Source organism: Myotis yumanensis, unplaced genomic scaffold (assembly GCF_028538775.1).
Source record: "Myotis yumanensis isolate MYYU_CA2020_CCGP unplaced genomic scaffold, mMyoYum1.0.hap1 SCAF_2, whole genome shotgun sequence".
In the NCBI taxonomy this organism is placed as follows: Eukaryota; Metazoa; Chordata; class Mammalia; order Chiroptera; family Vespertilionidae; genus Myotis; species Myotis yumanensis.
This window is the reverse complement of record NW_027223753.1, coordinates 147,769,006-147,791,559: the sequence shown is the minus strand read 5'-3', so window position 1 is coordinate 147,791,559 and position 22,554 is coordinate 147,769,006. Positions and strand designations below refer to the sequence as shown.

At 40.4% G+C, this 22,554-nt stretch overlaps 1 protein-coding gene across 1 annotated transcript; it reads right to left on the bottom strand.

The window, feature by feature from the left end:
• Positions 1 to 4,797: 4,797 nt before the first annotated feature.
• CUNH3orf85 (chromosome unknown C3orf85 homolog) lies at positions 4,798 to 22,261 on the bottom strand. Its single transcript, XM_070403537.1, has 4 exons — positions 22,234 to 22,261; positions 22,094 to 22,146; positions 7,289 to 7,422; positions 4,798 to 5,604 (listed from the first exon to the last, which is right to left on the bottom strand). The coding sequence occupies exons 2-4, from the start codon at positions 22,140 to 22,142 to the stop codon at positions 5,515 to 5,517; spliced, it is 273 nt and encodes a 90-aa protein (XP_070259638.1). The 5' UTR covers positions 22,143 to 22,146; positions 22,234 to 22,261; the 3' UTR covers positions 4,798 to 5,514.
• Positions 22,262 to 22,554: the final 293 nt, after the last annotated feature.

Sequence of the window (22,554 nt, the reverse complement as noted above, 5' to 3'; positions counted from 1 at the left end):
TTGTTGACTTTGTCTATAAAAATGCAGGAAAACTTAGCAGAATCTTATCTACACTAATAAAAGAGAAACATGGTAATTGGCGTACGACCGCTACCCTTCCCATTGGCTAATCACGGGCAATATGCAAATTAGCTGTCAGCAAAGATGGCGGTTAACCGCCAACCAAGATGGCGGCTAATTTGCATATTGCCGGCAGGATGGGGCAGCGCCATCGTGCCTGCCCTTCTGCCATCCAGGCCTGCTATCTGTGACCTGGATGGCGGGCGACCCAACCCAGGGGTGGCGGGCGTGACCGCAGCTGTCCCCTACTGGCCAAGACCCCAACCGGCTCTCCCACCAGCAGACGGGGGCTGGCCTGGCGGCTTCGGCTTCCGCCCCCAGTCACACCCCCCAGACCTGTTGCTGCCAGCAGACCAAGGCTGGGGAGGCAGAGGCCCCCAACCGGCTCCCCCCGGCAGACTAGGGCTGGGGAGGCGGCTGCTGCAATAGCCACACTCATGCCCCAACCGTCTGATCGCCCCCCGACTTGCTCCCGCTGGCAGACCAGGACTGGCGGGTAACCCTGGACCCGCATTCCTGCAGGCAGACCTGGGCTGGTGGGGCGGCTGCAGCGCATCCACCCGCAGTCACGCCCCGAACCGCGAGAGCTGGGAGAGGGTCGGGGGAGGGGGCGATCACCCTCACTCACGCCCCCAACCCACTGGCAGACCGGGACTGGAGTTGCCCAGAACCCGCATTCCCCTGGGGGCAGACCTGGGCTGTCGGGGTGGCTGTGGCTTCTGCCCGCAGTCAAGCCCCCAACCCGAGTGCGGGCGATCACCCCAAAACCGCTCCCGCTGGCAGACCGGGGCTGGCGGATTGCCCTGGACCCGCATTCCCCTGTGTGCACCTGCCCGTGGGATCACAGCAGCGATCACGGAGCAGGAAAGGGCGGCCTGCAGCCAGCCCCTGTGTGTACCTGCCTGTGGGATGCAGCCACAATCAAGAGCATGAAAGGGCGGCTTGCAGCCAGCCCCTGTGTGCACCTGCCAGTGGGATCGCAGCCTCGATCACTAGCAGGAAAGGGCAGCCTGCAGCCAGCCCCTGTGTGCGCCTGCCCGTGGGATCGCAGCCATGATCAAGAGCATGAAAGGGCGGCCTGCAGCCAGCCCCTGTGTGCCTTTCCCTAGGTAGCCCTGGGGATCCCACCGTAGGGAAGGGCGCCCCACCCTGGCCACAGCTCAGGGGAGAGTACAACATGCAGTGGAGGCCAGGAGCCTGAGTGATCAACAGAGAGGGGCACCTGCTTGAAGCCTTCAGGGTGTGGCTGGTGGTAGGCCTCCAGCAGGCGCGTGCGCACACACACACACACACACACACAGCGCCTACTCTGAGCTTCCAATGTGGTTGGGAGCAGACCACCAGTGGACACACACACCCGGCAACTGCTCGGAGCCTATGTGGCGGGGCTGGAGGCAGGCCCCCAGCAGACACACACACACACACACACACACACACACACACACACACGGGGACGGCTGCACCGAGCCTCTGCTGCCAGACTGTGGCCATCAGTAGGACATCCACTGAGGGCTCCCAGACTGAGGGGCAAGCTTGGCTGAGGGAACCCCATCCCCAAGTGCACGAATTTCGTGCACCGGGCCTCTAGTCTATAATAATAAAAAGCTAATATGCTAATTAGACTGGACATCTTGCAGACGTCATCCCGGATGTCCTTCCTGATGAAGCCACGGCCGGAGGGAAGCCGGTGCCAGCAGCCGGGGGAAGGAAGGCCTACTCTTGCACAAATTTTCATGCATCAAGCCTCTAGTTTTTGTAATAAAAAGAGTGACACTGGTGAGCCTCAAAGTTTCAGCAAAGTCTCAGGAAGTCTGAATGTGGTGGGAATATCATTCCCCGTCACTTTCACTAAGTAGTGGGACTGTTTAATTAATCAGACTAAGAAAGCAAATCAACATCCTTTCCTTTAGATTTTAGAACAGAAACCTTCTACTTCAGAAGAATTCAGAGTCACCACAGTCTGTATGTTCTGATGCTACAGTAGAACACGTGAACACCCCAGCTGCAGGGGTCATGTGGAATCTCAGGAAGTAAGTTGGGGAAAGTGTAGTCTCTGACCCTCTCTGTTTCCTAATATTGTCCAGGTTACTGAAGTTTGTTTACAGCTCTTAAAAATGTTAAAAAGTCTTTAGTCTTCAAATAGAAAGACTTTTACCTAGGGTTTATACACTAGATACAGACTTAAACCATTTGGAGCTCCCCACCCCCGCCAAAAAAATTAGTTATGTCGACTTACATACCATTTTGAAAACAATCCATTAAAAAGAGTCAGCCAGATAATTGGTACCTCAATGCAATCAATTTTGTTAATCACTGAATTCAGAGTTGTTCTGGCCTAAGCTGATTTCGCATATAGACACCAAATATGTGGTCCCTGGGTTTTCTTAAATTCTATCTAAAAAATGAATCATCACCACTTCCTGGTCAGCTATATGGAAGTTAACTAGATTTCCAGATAAATTATTTTATGTAGACCTAGGTTGTTGTATTTTTTGTTTTATTTTGTTTGTTTATTACTTTTATGATATCATGTAAGTTTCCAACAATTTCTCATGTAACTATGTTTAGATAAGAAACGTCCTTTCCATGCTTGCTTGATCAGATAACTATCTAATAACAGAATTGCTTACCTAAATGAAAATCAACTTGGCAGCTAACTTACAATTTTACTTCATTAGGGGCCCACAATTCACTAAGCTTCTTTCTTGTACTATACTGAACAAAACATATGAGTTAAAGTATTTTTCTTTTTTTCCACTGTATGTTGCTCCAATCATAGCTGTGTGAGTGTGTGTGCATGTATATGTGTATGTGTGCGTGTATGTACGTGTTGACAATCTAAATAACTTAAAATAGGTTGTAATAGTTAATTTGTGTGTCAACTGTCCCCAGATCTGTGGCTAAACATTATTTTGGATGGTTCAGTAAGAATGTTTTGGATTAGAATAATATTTATATTGGTGGGCTTTGAGAAAAGCAAATTGCCATCCATGATGTGGGTGGGCCTCATCCAATCAGCTGAAAGCCAGGAGAGAACAGGCCTGACTTCCCTCTTGAGCAAGAGGGGATTTTGCCAGCCAGTGATCTCAGAAACTGAATTTAACTGCAACATTGGCTCTTTTCTAAATGTTTAGCCTGCTGGCCTTTGGGCTTGAACTGCAGCATTGGTTCTTCTCTGGTCTTCAGGCTGCCAATTTACCCTGCACATTTTGGACTTGCCAGCCTCCTTAACTGCATTAACCAATTCCAAAAAAACCCTATTGATTCTGACTGATTCTTTGGAGAACCCTGACCAATACCCAGTATTCTCTAATTTTGTATTAAATAATCAAAGAATAGAACTTTGTAGTACAAAATGTATATTATTTTTGAAACTCTGAAGATGTGCTTATGTATAATCTCAAACTTATTTCTTAATGTAAAACCAAATGATTCATCATCTTTGTTTTGTCCATTTAGTTGTGTTTTATTAGGCAAAAAAAAAAAAGTCTTTGGTCCTGCTGATGTGGCTCAGTGTTTGAGCATTGACCTACGAACCAGGGTGTCACAGTTCGACTCCAGGTCAGGGCACATGCCAAGGTTTTGGGCTTGATCCCCAGTAGGAGTGGTGCTGCAGGCAGCTGATAGATGATTTTCTGCCATCACTGATGTTTCTATCTCTCTTAAGCCCCTCTTCTTTCCTCTCTGATATCAATAAAAATATATATATATTTTTTAAAATATATTTTATTGATTCTTTTTTTTACAGAGAAGAAGAGAGAGGGATAGAGAGTTAGAAACATCAATGAGAGAGATTGGTCAGCTGCCTCCTGCACGCCCCCCAGTGGGGATGTGATCTCCACCAAGGTACATGCCCTTGACCGGAATCGAACCCGGGACCCTTGAGTCCGCAGGCCGACGCTCTATCCACTGAGCCAAACCGGTTTGGCAATAAAAATATATTTTTAAAAATATCTGTTTGCCGAAACCGGTTTGGCTCAGTGGATGGAGCGTCGGCCTGCAGACTGAGGGGTCCCGGGTTCGATTCCGGTCAGGGGCATGTACCTGGGTTGCGGGCACATCCCCAGGAGATGTGCAGGAGGCAGCTGATCGATGTTTCTCTCTCATCGATGTTTCTAACTCTCTATCTCTCTCCCTTCCTCTCTGTAAAAAATCAATAAAATATATTTTTTTAAAAAAATATCTGTTTATATGTATTGAAAATAGATTCGGTTAACATAATAAATTATGCATTAGCTTTCAATTTCTCACTGAAAACATTTCTAGGGACTAGGATAGAAAATGGAGAATCCTTAGTAGCTGCCAGTGTCCTCTTCAAGACAAAAGTGTTCGGCCAATGTCTTTACTGTGCAGCTTCTTGACATCTGACTTCACCAATATACCCTCTGCTGAAAAGTGCTTAAAACTATTGTAAGAGCACATACAAACAAGTATGGTCTTGGGAGGATGCTTCTATTTCCCAAATGAATCCTTCCACCTGTCACCCTCCCCCCTGCTAAGAGAACAATTGACCTAGGTTTATAATAGTATGTAGAAATACACTTTTGGAGACAAAACGTTCACTTATCTGTGAGTTGAGGGGAAGGCAAGACCTTGGTGATTTGGTTGTATCATCTCCTTAGTGCTTCTCAAATTAGAGTTCTGAAGTAGTATTTCATGGGTATACGGAAAACTATAGGATAAGTGTAGTACACTCTTCTTTAGAGTCATTTTTTTCCAGTTTTATTTTAAAAGATCAATAAAAAAATAAAACATAAAAGATTAATAAATATTCCTGGCCAGCAAGCCAAATCTGTTATTTCATAATAAAATAAACATTAACAGTATATTATGGAGCAGAATACAAATTTACATACATGTGGCAAAACTGAGGAAGTTGACATTTATGTAAATGAGTGACTTTCAGTGGGGTCCTAGTCACCATCTACTCCCTAATATGAGTTAAGATTTTATTTTCTACTGCTCTCAGTAATACACCTTTGATGAAAAACGTTTCAGGAGTGTGGTCTTAAAATAGCTTGGCTTTAGACAGTGACAAATATTGAAGAGAAGAGCAGAGAACCAGCCCCATTTAAGAAATCTCTCTTCCTTGAGTTAAAAAGTAAACTAACAAAGAAGAGGCAATGGAAAGCAATAGCTATGAACAGAGAATTTTAATGATACTGCTTTAAATTTTTTTTCTTTTTCAGTAAAAGACCTTTCTGATAAATGTTATTACTACAGTCTTTTTAACTTTAGTGCTCATTTTATCTACCATTTACAGAGAACTTTGAATTCTAGGTCACTACATAAATTTCCATATTTACTTTGTTCAACGTCTCTGTGAGACAGACATAATAAATAATCTAGTAAGTGACAAGCATTTGCCTTCAGCTTGCCAAAGCTGTGGTTTTGGTACATTGCCGTGCTGACTCCCACTGTTTTTGCTGTCCTGGTTTAACCAGCAAAGCATATTTATCGAGTAGTAGATATGTCAGAAGTGAAGGAATTCACATTCAGATAATACTGTGCTGTTGTCTTCAAAGCAGTCCATTTTTCATGAGCCTGCAATAGAAGGAAACTCAAGTCATGATCTCTGAGTGTGTAGAACACAGGCATCAATTATTCTGATTATCATACAGATATTTTCTAAAAGACTGAGAGAAATACAATGGAAGAATAATTCCAAGCAAGGTTGGTTTTCACACTTTTAGTAATCTGTTTACTTCACTGATGAAATGTTTTGCAATTTTCGCAGGGCCACGGTGTGACCCATGTGGTAGAGTCTTGGTATATTACAGTATCTGTCAGTTGATCACAGCACAGGTCTACAATTACAGTTAGGAGTATACTTGAAAATTTGAATATTCTATGAGGAAGACACAGCCTTCCAGTCTATGTAATTATTTAATTTGCCAAAGAAATAAAGTTTTCTTTTAATAGCTCTAAATTATGCATGTTGGAGTAAAACAGGCAAAAAACTAGATTCAAGCTACTGGTTTCCATCAGCAAATGCTAAGCAGAACCAAGCTGATCCTGCTAGACCAGTTAAAAGCCAGCTATGTGGAGTAAGGAGAGGACCCAAGCCCCAGGAAAACACAGAAATTCAACTTTTACAATGATTTTATTTATTTATTTATTTGTTTGTTTATTTATTTATTTATTTATTTATTATTTTTGTTGTTGTTAATCCTCTCTCAAGGATATTTTTCCATTGATTTTTAGGGAGAGTGGAAGAGAGAGGAAAAGACTGAGAGAAACATCAATGTGAGAGAAACACATTGATTAGTTGCCTCCTTACAAGCCCCTACCAGGGCCCGGGCCAGGGAGGAGCCCACAACCAAGATACATGCTCTTGACTGGAATCAAACCTGGGACCCTTTGATCCACAGGCCAATGCTCTATCCACTGAGCCAAACTGGCTAGGACTATAATGATTTTATACAACTTTTATACTTGGTGGTAATGAAAATCTAATACATGTGGAAAGAAAAAAAGAACAAATCAGTGAAGGAATTAATTGCTATACATCCTCATTTTCTAAATTGCTGAGTTGTAAGAGGGAAATCATGACTGATTGAAATCCTCAGATAATTTAACAATTTCATTTGGTCTGGAGTTTCAAAGCGTTCTTCCATCAAAAAGAGGAAATAAAACTGGTGAATTCAAGTTTATTTTTTATTTCTCTTAGAATGAGAGAATGAATAGGAAAATGTGAAAAAGACAAGCAAATGAAATGACATTAAAGGCTTGGATAATTATAACAGAGGGAAGTTAGCAGCTGAACAACTGAGAGAGAACTAAAATGTGACCGCAATCCATCCATCCACCTACCCAAACATGTAATCATTTATTGAGACTTGACTACATAACAGTCATTTTAGTAGCTCTTGAGAATAATTATTTTGATGTAGAAGACTTGCACTTTACCTTTGTAGCCTAAGTAGAAAGGTTGGGTGCATGAAACAAACAATTCCATTGTGACATTTTGTGAGCTATTCACAAGTGAACAGCATGCAAAGGGGAGAGACGGAGGAAGGACAAATGCCCCCTTGGAAAGCCGGAAAAGGCATCAGAAAGGAGACATTTGATCTTAGTTTTGAAAGTAGATGTGGAGTTCACCAGACCAAAAGCACTTTATGGAGAGGAAAGGGCAGGGATAGCTCATGGCAGATGGACAGGAAAAATCAGGACTAGGTTGGTGGTGTGTTAAAGCCAGCTGATGTGATGCCTATTTAAATGCAAATACCTGATCAGCCAGTGTGTTTTCCCACATATTCGGACTGTGATCTGGGTCCCAGTAATCCTGCAAATATACGTGTCTTTTGAGATGTAGGAACTGGTTTGCCGGGTCTTCCAACAAAAATGGCGCTCCCAATGCTCCTGTAATTCAGAGTACAAGAGCACAGCATCTTTTAGGGCAACAGTTTACATCTCAATGTTTCCTCTTAAAGACACACAACTGTGGTCCTGGGAAAATGGGCCCCTGAGAAGGAAACCTTGGAAAAGTTTTGCCTTGAGGGAAATGGCTGCTCCTTAGTCCTTTGCCACCATTGTACTGACACCACCCTACGTGAGCTGTATATGGTACAGCATGAAAGCTAGTGCTGTGTGGTGGATGGAGATTTTCAGAGCTTCTGTACATGCATGGGAGCCCTCAGAATCAAATTCCAGCCCCATCACTATTTTAGGCAAGTTGTTTAATTTCTCTGAGCTCTAGTTTTCTTATATGTAAAACGGTATAATAAAAATAATAACAACACAGTAACAAAATAACATTGGATTACCGTAAGAATTGGAAAAATGAATGAATATAAACTACCTGGCTCAAACCTGGCAGTCAACAATGTTCTTCTTGCTTTCCAAGCCTTCTAAAATAGAACATATCTTTCAGTTTAAAGTAGACTGCTCCCAAGTCTGGCACCGTAGTTAAAATTAATATCAATAGAGCCATCATTAAGTCAAACAGACCTGTATTTTCTAACTCCTTCACACTTCAGGATTTAAAAAAAAGATGATAATTTTAAAAATCCAAACTTCCTTAAGATCTTGAAATTTTAATAGTCTATATTGTGTTTTTATTCTTTTTTAAAAATATATATTATATTGGGTTTTTTTTTACAGAGAGGAAGGGAGAGGGATAGAGAGTTAGAAACATCGATGAGAGAGAAACATTGATCAGCTGCCTCCTGCACACTCCCCACTGGGTATGTGCCTGCAACCAAGGTACATGCCCTTGACCAAAATCGAACCTGGGACCCTTCAGTCCGCAGGTCGATGCTCTATCCACTGAGCCAAACCAGTTAGGGCATGTTATTCTTAAATAAAACACAATCAGGTTCAGAGTTGTAAGTTGAATAAATATAAAGGAAGACACACAATCTTCACCTATATGTAACAATACAGTCTGTTTATCGCTTGTGATAAAGAAGCATTTATTACAAATCTAATTGCAAGCATGTTATGTTAGGCACTCTACAGATTCATCATTAAACAAATATCTATTGACAAATACTCTGTATGGATAGGGGTAAGTGAGCTATGAGGTATGAAATTTCTCTATAGAAAAGAGGAAGAAAAGGCTTAAGATACAAAATAAAGGAAGATAAGATTTGATAGTGCTAAGAGAGTTTTGGAGAAGCTTATATAATTGGGCACTAGGGTTTTGGGACACAGTATACATTTTTATGGTCAGGAAATTGCTTAACCTATTCCTTGAAGAAAATATTAAATTAGCTTCATGGAAGAAGGGCAAACTTTTAATTTTAAACTGTTGGAATAATGAGAGCAAAAGTCATTGTGAATCTATAAGGCTAATCTCTGAAAACAAGTATATACACAAATAATAATATTAGCTAGCACTTATTGAGCATGGTGCTAAATTCTTTAGCTGAATTACCTTATTTAATACTCACAACAAACCTAAGAAGCAGCACTGTCAGTCATTTTATTTTGCAGACACAGAAACTAAGTCATAGAAAATTTAAAAAAATATGTTGAAGGCCACACAACCAGTGGGAGGCAGAGATGAAATTCTCCCTTCAGAGCTACTGCACTACATTATGACTGTGAGCCAAGAATACTTGGGGCCAGATAGCAGTAATAATAATAATAATAAAAGTCTTAGGCATTTTAGACAAAAAGAAACAACAGTTACACATTCTCTATGAACGCATGCTTTTCCAAGCTTGGCCTTGAGCTCTAAGGGTTCTAATTATTAGCCCTATTATATCCAGTTTAACTTGCCAATCCAGTAACCTCTGGTTGCAACTGAGTGTCTATTGAAAATTACAGCCTCTCTGGATACTATACATCAATCAGGATGCAAAACACTGCACTACTACTAGTGCAGGATTGAAAAATGATTCAGACGTATTCTTCATTTATAAAATGTCAGCAACTTTATTTATTCAATGATTTAAAAATAGAAGACAAAAGTCAACCTCAGAAGATAGTAGTAACAGATGTCAGAAATAATTCTGGCCTGCTACTAGGTAATCTAGTTCAATACAGTCAAACCAGACGGTGGTGGAAGCCATTCTCTAAGATTGTCCCCAAAGATCACTGCCTCCTGGTACTCATATTCTGGGTGGTCACCTCTTTCACTTAGCAGGGCTGACCAGTGTATGCATAGTGTGTGATGCCACAGTGTGTGATTTCTGGGGCTAGGACATAAAAGCTATCATAGCTTCTGGCTTACCCTCTCTTGGATCCCTTGCCCTAAGGGAAGTCAATCTTCTACCAACAACCATGTAAGCCAGGCACTGGGAATCTGATGCTTTTGCTCCAGTCAAGCCTTCAGATGGCTACAACCTCCACTAGCATCTTTAACTATAACCTTGTGAGAGATCCTAAGTTAGAATCATCAACCTATGCCACTCCCAAATTCCTGACCCTCAGAAACTGTGAAATAATAAATGTGGATTGTTTTAAGCTGCTAAGGTTTGGGGAAATGAGTTATGCCATAGTAGATAACTAATGCAATGCATTATAAGCACCTACTAATATCAAGGAAACTGCTAATCAACAGAGTTGAGACTAGGATGAGGCAAGTGAGGTCACTAAAGCATCCTATATGATAAAGAGGTATTATGCAAAATGACCATCACACCATCACACAAGATGGCCACTCCATGTGGTCACAAGATGGCCACCACTAGCCCTAACCGGTTTGGCTCAGTGGATAGAGCATCGGCCTGCAGACTCAAGGGTCCCAGGTTCGATTCTGGTCAAGGGCATGTACCTTGGTTGCAGGTACATCCCCAGTGGGGAGTGTGCAGGAGGCAGCTGATCGATGTTTCTCTCTCATCAATGTTTCTAACTCTCTATCCTTCTCCCTTCCTCTCTGTAAAAAAATCAATAAAATATATATTTAAAAAAAATGGCCACCACTAGATGGCCAGCAGGGGGGGAAGTTGTGGGTGATCAGGCCAGCAGGGCAGGGCAGTTAGGGGCAACCAGGCCAGCAGGGGAGGGCAGTTGGGGGGGCGACCAGGTTTGCAGGGGAGGGAAGTTGGGGGCAACCGGGCCTGCAGGGGAGGGGGGGGAGTTGGGGGAACCAGGCCTGCAGGGGAGGGCAGTTGGGGACAATCAGGCCAGCAGGGTAGCAGTTAGGCATTGATCAGGTTGGCAGGGGAGTGATTAGGGGGTGATCAGGCTGGCAGGCAGAAACAGTTAGGGGTAATCAGGCAGGCAGGCAGGCAAGAGGTTGGGAGCCAGCAGTCCCAGATTGTGAGAGGGATGTCCGACTGTCAGGTTTAAACCAGCAGTCAGACATTCCCCAAGGGGTCCCAGATTTGAGAGGGTGCAGGCTGGGCTGAGCCCCCCCCCCCCCCATGAATTTTGTGCACTCGGCCTCTAGTAAAATATAAAAAGGAACTCACTCTCAGGGTTGTGCAAATGTTGGACCATAAGCTTGCCACTTGCCTCACCCTAGTCTCAACTGGATGGAAAACACTGCACTAAGAAGGGTTCAAATTATTAGCCTTATTATTTCTAGTTTAACTTGCCAATCCAGTAACTTCTGTTTCCAAATGAGTGTCTATTGAAAATGACAGCCTCTCTGATTATCACCACTGCATGTAAAGACAAACAAACAAACAACAAACAAACAAAAAACAAAAACAAGTAAAAACCCCTTGCCTCTAAGGAACTCACATTATATTCAGAGTTCACAAATAATTATAGGTAGGCATATTGTGACTAGACCTTCTAAACGGGGAGTGAGTAATTCGAATATTGCATGGAGGCTGCACAGAGAAATTAGTTTTGAGTTGAGCATCAAAGAATATGTAAGGTTTCACAGCTAGGAGGAAGGAGATGCAGCAAAGAGCATGTATTCTAGGCTGAAGAAGATAAAGAGCTCAGAGCAGAGGAGCAAGGTGAGTTTCCGGTTCAATGACCCTCACTTTGCCAGTGTGATCGAAGGTAACTTTGTGGTGTGGATGTGTTAAAGATAATGTTGGAAAGATAATCTGGAGCTTGATTCTGAAAGATTATACCGTCATACCAAGGACTTTGGGCTTTAGTCTGTAAATAATGATCATTTATGTGCCAGAAAATGATCAGAACCAGTTTTACTAAAAAAATTTTTATTGTGATAAAATATACATAAATAAAACATACCATTTTAAACATTTTTAAGTATACACTTCAGCGGTATCATGTGCATTCACAATGTCGTGCAACCATCACCACTATCTCCAGAACTTTTTCAGTATCTGAGGTAGAAACTCTGTATCCTTTAAACAATAATTCCCATGGTCCTCTCCCCCAGCCCCTGGTAAACACCTTTTTACTCTGTGTCTCTAGGAGTTGGTTTATTCTAGGGACCTTAAATAAAGGGAATCCTGTAATATTTGTCTTTCTGTGTCTGACTTATTTCACATAGTGTAATATCTTCAAGTTTTATCCATGGTGTGGCATATGTCAGCCTTTAATTCCTTTTTAAGGCTAAATATTTTGTTATGTATATGCCAACATTTTGTTTATTCATCATAGATTTACTTTTGACAACTCCTTTGTCAGTGGTATGGAGAGCAGCTGGTAAAAGGAAGAGAGTAGAATGAAAGAAACAAGGTCAGAGGCTCTTCGAATAGTCCAAGATGAGAGGTAAGTAGGTGACAGAGGGATGGGAAGACAGGATGGACTGGGAGAGAACTGGAAACTCCCATTCATTTAGGCTGACTAGTATGGACTGACCACTATTACATTTTTGGTTTCAGCTGAAATGTGTTGATAGGTGACTTTCAGATTTCTCTTTATTACATTTGAAGAGAAAGTGTTCTACAATGTTACATGTTTAATGTGCACTTACTCGGTTTTTAAAAAGTTGTCTTTTAAAACAAAGGGAATGGCTAGGTAAAGTTAATCTGATACCCTCAATATCAAATAAGTATTTCTAAATAAATTATGCTTAGGATATAATTTACAGCTGAAAAAGAAATCACAATTATTTTTAAGATAGTTTTATTTAGAATCATCCAAAAGTAAAATTAATATTCTGCATCATAATCCTGGTGCATTGTACAATTACTAAGAAAAACATTGCTATTACATCAATCTTGGCAAAGAAGCATGCTTTAAAATATAAGCCCAAGCTATTTTAAGCTCTAATATTCTGTCTTTTGTAAATCTTTTTCTTTCTTTCTTCCTTTTTTTTTTGCTCATGGAAAATATTTCACTCATATAATCTCCTCCAGCACGCCTCTCCATCCCCTCTCCTCCCAGAACAAAGCGCTTACCTCAGCATTATGCGACCAACAGGCATCCAATAAATATTAATTGATGGTGATAATAACATCACCCAGGAGAGAGACAGAAAGTAGTATTTATTATCCCGCTTTACAAATGAGAAAATTGCCACGTGGAGATGAAATGACTCACTCAAGGTCACATAGTAAGTCAATGGCAAGATTGGAAATAAAATGTAAGTTATATAGAAGGGCATGCTATTATCCTCTCTGCTTGAGAAATCTCTCCTCCTTTTTACAATCTGCCTGATCATCCTTGAAAGTTAGTGAGAACAAAATCAGAGTTTTGTGTTTGCAAGCTTATGTAATACTGCTGGGGTTTGAAAACTGAACCCTGAGTTTTATTACCTTGTTGGCTATTAAATGGGTTTTTTAAATGTAGGCAATGTGAGTCAGGTTAATACCTTTTTTAAACTTTATAATCATAAGCTATAAAAATATTTTTTTCTCTTTCCAAATTCCTATACACTCTCCTTTCTTTCATTCTGTATCATAGTCTTACTAAGACCTGTCAAGCTTAGTTCTACTATCGAAACCATTCTAGAATATCCTCTGCAGAAAGTTCTGTGCAGTAAAAACAGGCAGAAGGAGAATGGAGCTATTCGAGATCACACCTCTCTTCACACAAGCCAAGAAAGATCAGAGATGCAAAGTCTTATCCTGGCCCTGGTAGTGACTAGTCACCAAGTCACTCTTTATCCGTGTATCTCCATTATCTGTTCTGTAAGATGAGGCTGCATCATATCATCTCTAAGGTCTCTTCCAGCTCTAATGTTTTTAACTGGGATGTATTCATAACAAAGAAGTCGTTAACTGAAAATGTCTTTCTCTGTGTGGGATTATGTCATTGGAGCATACAGAATATGCTAAGTGGGCACAGCTCTCACTACCATCAAGGAATTTGCATGCTGAGAAATTCAGCACTGAAACAGACAGAAATAAGTGAAAGAGAAGTCAAAATAGACCTGCCCAATAATTAAAGCAAAACAAATAAAAATGTATTCACATTATACAAAAAGATGAGTGCCCATCACAGGCTGGTGAGCAGTATGGGAGTAACGGGAGCTATATTAGAAGTGGAAAGACTCCCTATATTGCCATGTCCAGGGAAGGCTGGAAAAGACACTTTAAACTGGATAGTGGAGAAATAACTGACTAGTCTGTATGTTATGCATGTGACCATGAAAATGATACTTGTGGTAGGAACCCATACACTAAAAAGATCAATGTGAATTAATGTGAAACTTAAGATACAGAACGAAAGGGCAGCGTTTGATGGTAGATTCCTGTTTTCTTTAATTTGGACTAATCTCAGGCCTCCCTTTTCCCTTGGTGTGCTCTGCCCCCCTGGAGGGGAAGTGCCTCATTTAACTGGTAAGTGCAAGAGGCATGTCCAGCCCACTCTTCCTTTTTTCTCTGGAGAGTGCGCTGCCCTCAGAGGGCACACTTTCTGTTCTGGTTCTGCAACCTGCAATTGGGTATGAAATTTGCCAAGTTGTGGGTCCAGTCATCAGGCCTGTTGTGTACTTATATATAGTACACATTGCATCTTCCAGTTGGCCTTTCTCAGTAATAAAGAAAATGGATTGCCTTTCCTAATCATTTTTGGTTTATTTCAAAACCAGGGAAAAGAAGGGGAATGCTATGTGTCAGAAGGTGGCTCAGAGAACCCAACAGGTCTGTTTTCTCAAATCCTCACTAAGAAACAGGAAAAAAAAATATAGCACAGACAGAGCACTCCAACCAGCAGGAGTTTTCCATCCCTGGACAGCCATGACTGTGAATTTCTTCCCTCATGTAACCTTCAGCATCTGTGAAGTAAATGTGTTGGGATTCAGTGGGGATACAAGACATAAAATATCTGCCAGGTTCATAGGATAGGCCTATAGTAGCTCTTTCCCTTGGGTTCCAGTGACACTGATACGTATAGTGTTACCTGATACCTGTACTAGAGAATAAGCACTATAGTCCTGTCACAAGTTCAAAACACTTAGGTATGGGATACTGAAAGTAAAGCACCTAGCACTCAGTCCAAACAATGAGAGAATAACATTTACTATTTACTATTTTTATTGGACATAGTCTCAGCCCATGCCCTTAAATTATTGATGTCTTAAAAAAAAAAAGATAATATAAGTACCCAGGCAATTATGTGTGCACATAAGTTAAGTACTGAAAGTATAAATGGTCACTAGAGATCCTATCTAATAAAGAGGGAATATGCTAATTGACCTTCATGCCGTTGCAAAGATGGTGGCACCCACAGTCAATAAGGAGGGAATATGCTAATTGCTGCCACACCCTCAAAGGTGGCAGCACCCACAGCCACAAGATGGCTGTGCCCAGTCCCCTCAGCCCCACTGGGGTGGCAGGTATGTGGCAAGGCTGGGCCAGCTCCACGCGCCTGCCTCCGGAGTCCCTCAGCCCCCCAGACACCCAGGGCTGGCCCGAGGCACAGGCAAGCCTTGGATGGTGGCTGCTCAACTGACACCCAAGGCACAGGTAAGCCTCAGATGTCAGCTGCCCAGCCACCCAGGGCTGCCCGAGGCTCAAGTAACCAGGCCAGCTGAGGTTTGCGCTGCCGGCAGTGGCAGCAGCAGAGGTGTGATGGGAGCATCACCTTCCCCTGATTGTGGGGTCGCCTCCCACCCCTGAGGGCTCCCGGACTGTGAGAGGGGGCAGGCCGGGCTGATGGACCCCCCTCCAGTGCATGAATTTTCATGCACAGGGCCTCTAGTTAAGTACTAAAGAGGATCAGGAGAAAAGGATATACAAACATCTTGGCAATTCAGTAACATTCTCAAAGACCTATATAAATGTAGAATAATTTTTTTTAATTTTGTGAAAGATTAAAATACTAATGTTTAGGTTCATAATTTTTAGACTTAATTATTTTTTCTTTGTGTTAAGCAAATAATTTTCTTCACAAATAATAAAGTAGTTAATTATTTCTTTTCACTCTATACTTTGGTCACTGACCAAAACTTCATGGTGGAAGATAAAATAGTTATATTTAATAGAATGGATTCTTTCATTTTTCTGAAATTCAGATAAAAATTAGTGAGAGAGAAAATGAGAGCTAAGAAATTTGGGTTGTGAGAAAAAAAGGTTGAAAAAGAAAAAGAAAGGAGAAGAGAGAAATCAAGAAAAGAAATCAAAGAAAGAAGAGAAAAAAGAAGGGAGGTTGTAAAATATAAGAAGTCCTGAGGAGAACAGGACACAAACAGGCAGTAAGATGAGAGAAGCAAGGAGGTTTGATGGACCTGCATTGGGAAAAAAAAAAAAGAGGCACTGGACTATGGGACCAGTTCTCAAATCTTCAGGATCATAGTAAATGATCTGTTATTAAAATGCTCTGTAACTGAACTTTTAACTCAGAGATTTCAACTTTATTGACGTCACAATTGCTGATGTGTTGAGTACTTTGAAATGTAAACAGAAACTGGTTTGGCTTGAGTTCAACTTCCATCTGTTTTAACCTGTTCTCGGTATACAGCCACATTCACCCTCACTCTTGTGGCCACGTATTTCCCTGGGATATACTTTGGAGCCAGCAGATATTTTTTTGGTCTTTAATCGCATACCAGCGGTTCTCAACCTGTGGGTCGAGACCCCTTTGGCGGTCGAACGACCCTTTCACAGGGGTCGCCTAAGACCATCCTGCATATCAGATATTTACATTATGATTCATAACAGTAGCAACATTACAGTTATGAAGCACCAACGAAAATAATTTTATGGTTGGGTCACAACATGAGGAACTGTATTTAAAGGGCCAGAAGGTTGAGAATCACTGGCATAGACAGAGAAATCTGTAACTCATGAAAAGCAGCATTTTGCATGATCCCATAGTGAGCCTTTCTGGGTCACTGTTTATGTGTGTTGATGGGAATCCCAACTCTACTGTCATGACAAAAAATTCCACGTGGGTAGGAAAAGAGAGTTTTTCTACAACATTCAGCATGCTCAATGAATCTAGTCATAGGCAATGACATTTTTGGTTTTTGTCCAACCAAGTTATCTACCAGTTTATTCTTACTACCCACTTTCTTCAAAGCAAGATCAACCTTAAGCCAAAGTGAGTAGGTAAAATCAAGATTTTTTAAAAATATATTTTATTGATTTTTTACAGAGAGGAAAGGAGAGAGAGAGAGTTAGAAACATCGATGAGAGAGAAACATCGATCAGTTGCCTCCTGCACACCCTCCACTGGGGATGTGCCCGCAACCAAGGTACATGCCCTTGACCGGAATCGAACCCGGGACCCTTCAGTCCACAGGCCGACTCTCTATCCACTGAGCCAAACAGGCCAGGGCTAAAATTAAGATTTTTAAATAAAAATCTTATAAAAGAAACAAAAGTGTATCAAGGAATACTCTCCAAGAAATTGGAGGGCTGCAGGCCTGATGGAAAAGGGCTATTCCTTTCATGAAGAGAGGGCAAAAAGGGAGGGGTTGGAGGTGCTGATGGGGTCATGGGGAAGAAAGTGTAAGCTTAACAGCTCTTGTCAAAAGAAACCAAACCAAACCAAACCAAACAAACTTCATGATAAATTGGCCTTGGTTACTAACTGTGGACTGAAAAACAGGAGTTTAAACTCTGCCAGAGAAACAGGCTAAAGGCACTTTCAGTTTTCCTCTGTATAAAACCGAAAGACATACTTGTACTTTATAGATAGTCCTGATCACAGGCCAATAATAAGGGCATAACTCCTCCTCCCCCCACGCCCCCCCCAATTGTTTCATATATGAGTCAACCCCAAAAATTGGTTTACTTATTTAGTGAAACATTTTCCAAATATGTGTATTTTCTCTATTTCCTCTTTCTGAGATATGGGGCTATTTGATTTTATTAAGTGCCCTACTGAGGTGGAACATGTTGAGTTCAGGACTTCTTTTTCCCTTCAGTACAACTGGGAACTGTCATAGAACAATCTTCAGTTATATCCTGGTCTGACTCTATTTCCTCAGATAAAGTCACCCAGCTCCCTAACTCCAGACCTTTACTTGTCGAACCAATGGCTACAATACTGGCCCTATTACTTTTTCAGGAGATCTTGCTGTGTGCCCTGCTGCCTCTCCTGTTTCTGCATAGCCCATATCTAGCACTGTGGTACCGGAGGGGACAGTTTGTAGAAAGAAGGGTTTTGTTCTCAAAAGACCTGGATGTAGAATTTGTATGTGAATTGGCACCCACTATTGATTAACTGTGTAGTTTGGTCATTTATCTTGTCTAAGTCTCAGTTTTCTTTTTGTATAATGGGAATCATAACACCTACTTGCAGAGTGTTTCTGAGAATTGAATTGAATTAAGGTGACATAAGGACAGCTCTTGACACATAATAAAGACTTATTATGTAGTAGCAATTTTGTTGGTTTATTATAGGAGAAAGCAATTCTTGACCTAAATGCTAACGAGAGAGTTGCTTTGTTTTATAATCAAATGATGACACTTGACTTCTAATTCTCTGACTAGGGAATCATCTCCAATGTGTAAGGTACTATTTTGAGAAAATCAATAAAATAATTTGGGGACTTTGCCCATATATGTGATTACTTGAGTAAGACTATCATTTTTAGCTTCAGCATTCCCATTAGGAAAATAGATAATGAGATCTTTTCCCTATTTACTTCAAATTAAGTTCTAGATAAAAGTAATTTGTTAGACAACTAATCTGTAACAGAGAAAACTTTTTTAAATAACAGAAACAAACAAACTTTTTAAATTGTTGTTTTTTTATGATAAGCAGAAGGGCTCCAGGGAGGAATAGATGAATAGGCTGCATTCTTTTTTTTTTTTTTAATTTCTTTATTGGTTAAGGTATTACAAATGTGTCCTCATTCTTATATGTAAAAGGGAGGGAGGAGAAGTAAAGAAAGTTGATTCAAGCTAATATTTTCTTACTTTAGAGCTGTATGACTTAGAAAATGTTGGTTAAATTAGTTACTAGTTTAAAAAATGAACTGGGTTCTAAAGACTTCAGTCTCTTCAGTCCGAAAGCAATAAAGGCTTCTTTCCTGAGATCTGAAGGGCACCCAGCAGTGTCAATGATCCTTTGTTCTTAGTTTCTGATCTCAGCTCGTACTTGCATGAACTTCAATGACACAAACTCAGTCATTCATTTATTTATTCACTATTAAGTGAAGTGAATCAAAGCAGTTTCTTTATAGGTAGACATATTTGCATCTCAGCTGGAGTTAAAGTTAATCTTCTAAGTGCACAAAAATCATTTTTGCAGAACCATTTCCCCTTTGCCAGATATTTTTGGCCCTGCAGTGTTCACAGGGGAATGTGGACCAGATGTAGTGCTTTTAGCCTTGCAGTCATCTACTGTCACCAACTCTAAAAGTCAATTGCATGGATCAGCAGTCAAGGCAAAGCTTTATACTGATGGATTATAACCAGCCCATGGCTTCAGTTTGCAATGTGCTCCTCACTCACTCACTTAAACTGAGCCAAACTCACTTTTTTTCGTCTGGAGATATAGGCTTAACTTGGTGTGATGATAATTGCTTTATATTAATGTGGTTAAAAATTTCTAAATAATTTAATTAAATATGTCCCAAATATAAAGTGCAATATTAATGATTAAAACTCTTTATGAAGCCCTGCCTGTGTTCAATCCCCAGTTGGGGCACGTAGGTCAGGATGCATAGATGAGGCATGTACAGGAGGCAACCAATGGATGTTTCTCTCTCTTCCTCTCTCTCTCTCTCTCTCTCTCTCATCTCTCTCTCTCTCTCTCTCTCTCTCTCTCTTTCTTCCCCTCTCTCTAAAACCAATAAAAACATATCCTCAGGTGAGGATTAGAAAAAGACCTCTTTACTAAAATTGTGGACAAAAAGGGGCCACATGCTAACCTGACTAGCTCAGGGAAGGCCTGCATGGCAGTCTTGCAAACTCAAAGACCTAAAGTAACCACAAAGGATGGTCTGAAATGAAAATTTTAACTAAAAGCAGTTATGGTGGGTAGTCATTTCCTGGGCAGGTATCTTCCCTGACAAAGATAAACTTTGATCTTAACTGAGCCTGTTGTCTTTTTGCATCTATGATAACATACCTTTGGAATGTCAGGGTAGCTTGTAACTTCCCCTTTTCTGGACCCCTCAGGGCACAACCAATGTGCCAGGGCACAGGCCACAAATTCCCTCATTGTTATTGTGTTAATTGTTGACTGTTAACTATCCTGTACCCATCTATGTAAAAGAAGCATGTGTCTATCATTTTACTTTTTATCCAATCCCAGACATTTCCCTGGTTTGCTTTCTCCCACCTCCCTAATCTATCACCAATGGATTTCATGTAACCCACCTTTGATGGTAATTTATGAAAATGGGTGAAAAACCACCATTCTTCAGAGCATTATGTCAATACATTGAGATTCTGCTTCCCAGCAATTGTCAACAGTTTGGCTCAAATAAACTTACAAAAATTATTTATAGTTTTGAATGTTTCTTACCTTAACAAAATTATTCACAAGCTTAGGAATAAAAGGCTAATTATGTATTCTCATATATACCTAGACTAATAGTTTAGATATAGTGCACAGTTGGTGGGAATACAGACTGGTGAAGTCACTGTGGAAAACGGTGTAAAGATTCCTCAGAAAGTTAAAAATGGAATTGCCTTATGACCCAGCAATTTCACTTTGGGGTATATATCTGAAGAAACCCAACTGATTCAAAAACTATATGCACCCCTTTGTTACTTGCAGTGTTATTTACCGTAGCCAAGATATGGAAGCAACCCAAGAGCCCATTAGTAGACAAGTGGATAAAAAAATGGTGGAACAGATATAAAGTGGAATATTATTTAGCCATAAAAAAGAATGAGATCTACCACTTGCAACAGCATGAATGGACCTAGAGTGAAATTGTGCTAAGTGAAATAAACCAGAGAAAAATAAATACCCTATGATTTCACTTATATGTGAAATCTAAAGAGCAACATAAACAAATACAATAGAAACAAACGCATAGGTACTAAGAACAGACTGATGGTTGCCACAGGGGAAAGGGGTTGGTGGACTGGGTGAAAAATTGAAGGGATTAAGAAGTATAAATTGGGGTTTTTTTCTGTATGCATTATGGTGTGTAAGGACATATGTAGAAGAAATATAGTTATGTAACCCTTTTCTGTCAATCATCCCTGAATGCAAATGAAAGTCTCCACCCAGAAAAATCCTTCTTTTAAACCGTATAACCCAGGAGTTCGAGGCCACTCTCTCTGACTGGCCTGCTCCTCGTTTGGAGTATATCTTCAATAAATCCTACTTTGCTTTAAAAGAAAAGAGGTACAAATTGTTAGTTATAAAATAGTCATGGAGATGTAAGTACAGCAGAGGAAACATAGACAGTAATATTGTAATACCTATGTGTGGTGCCAGGTAGGTACCTGAAGTATCAGGAGATTACTTGTAAAGTATGTGATTGCCTAACCATTATGCTGTACACATGAAACTAAAACAAAACAACATTGACTGTAAACTTTAATTGAAAAATAAGATTAAAATATAATGCAAAAAACAAATGAAATATAAAAAATGATTTAGATATAGATGTGTGTGTGTGTGTGCATGTGTGTGTGTGTGTGTGTACCTCAAGCAAAGCACATAATTTTTGCATGGTTCTCAGAAGCATATTATAAAAGTAGAAATTTATTCTGATTTAAGCATCTACATCAGAGTATTTATAAATTGCAGAGATTTAACTGAGAATAATTTATACCTTTGTGAGTATCTTCAGTTTGGGTTATAAGAAAAACAAATGATCTCTCAGTTCAATTCAGATATAAGCCCCTGAATTACCAGGCCAATATGGCAGCAAATTACCTGGCCTCCAGTGCCTTCCTTGATCTGTCTTTAAAACATCGCTTCTCTGAGCTACTGCTTGCCCAAAAGGTTAATAAATTCATACTCTCAAAGTACCTTGAGGTCGCCACATAATAGTACGATGTAAGTATTACAGTTTCTAAAAGGCATTTAAATTCTTCTTTGCTCAAGGATACCAAAGCACTTCTTTGGTGGCAGCAATTCAATAAATTTCTTAGCAACAATAGTATGTTACTATGTTAACAATAATTAGGAATAAAATGGTCTCACACACACACACACACACACACACACACACAGTTAACACTAACGTGTTCAAAAACTCAGCATGGCACATAGCTTGTTTTCCTCAATGCTTTAGAATTGGTCTATTGATAAAGCCTGTTTATTCATGTCTTTAAAAAGTCAAAAGGGGTTATCTATCATCCTAGTAATTGTAAAAGATATAAGTAGAAAAAAAATAAGTTCTTACCTATAAGCAAAGTTGAACACAGGACCACTTGAAGCATTTTATAGGCCATGACCCTGTTTTGAAAAAAGATTTGTTTATTTTAATTTACACCAAACAAAGCTTTAGGGCATATTGGGACTTTCCAGGAACATAGAGCTTACCTGTTAGGAGCAGAGGCAAGGCAGAGAGAGGCCGTTGCTCGAGAGAGCTTTTTTTTATATAGCACCTGCCTTTTTACCCTTTGGACTTTTTTGGATTGGCATTTTACGAGCTGTTTTGTATTACATGGGTCATGTATTTATTTACTAATTTTGTCACTTACACAGACTAATGTGATGTAAAAAAAAAAAGGTAGAAAACTGATATATTGCTGGTGGGAATATAAAATGGTACAGTTACTTTGGAAAACAGTTTGGCAATTTCTTATAAATCTGAGCATGCAATTGCCATACAACCCATAAATTGCACTATTGGGAATCTAT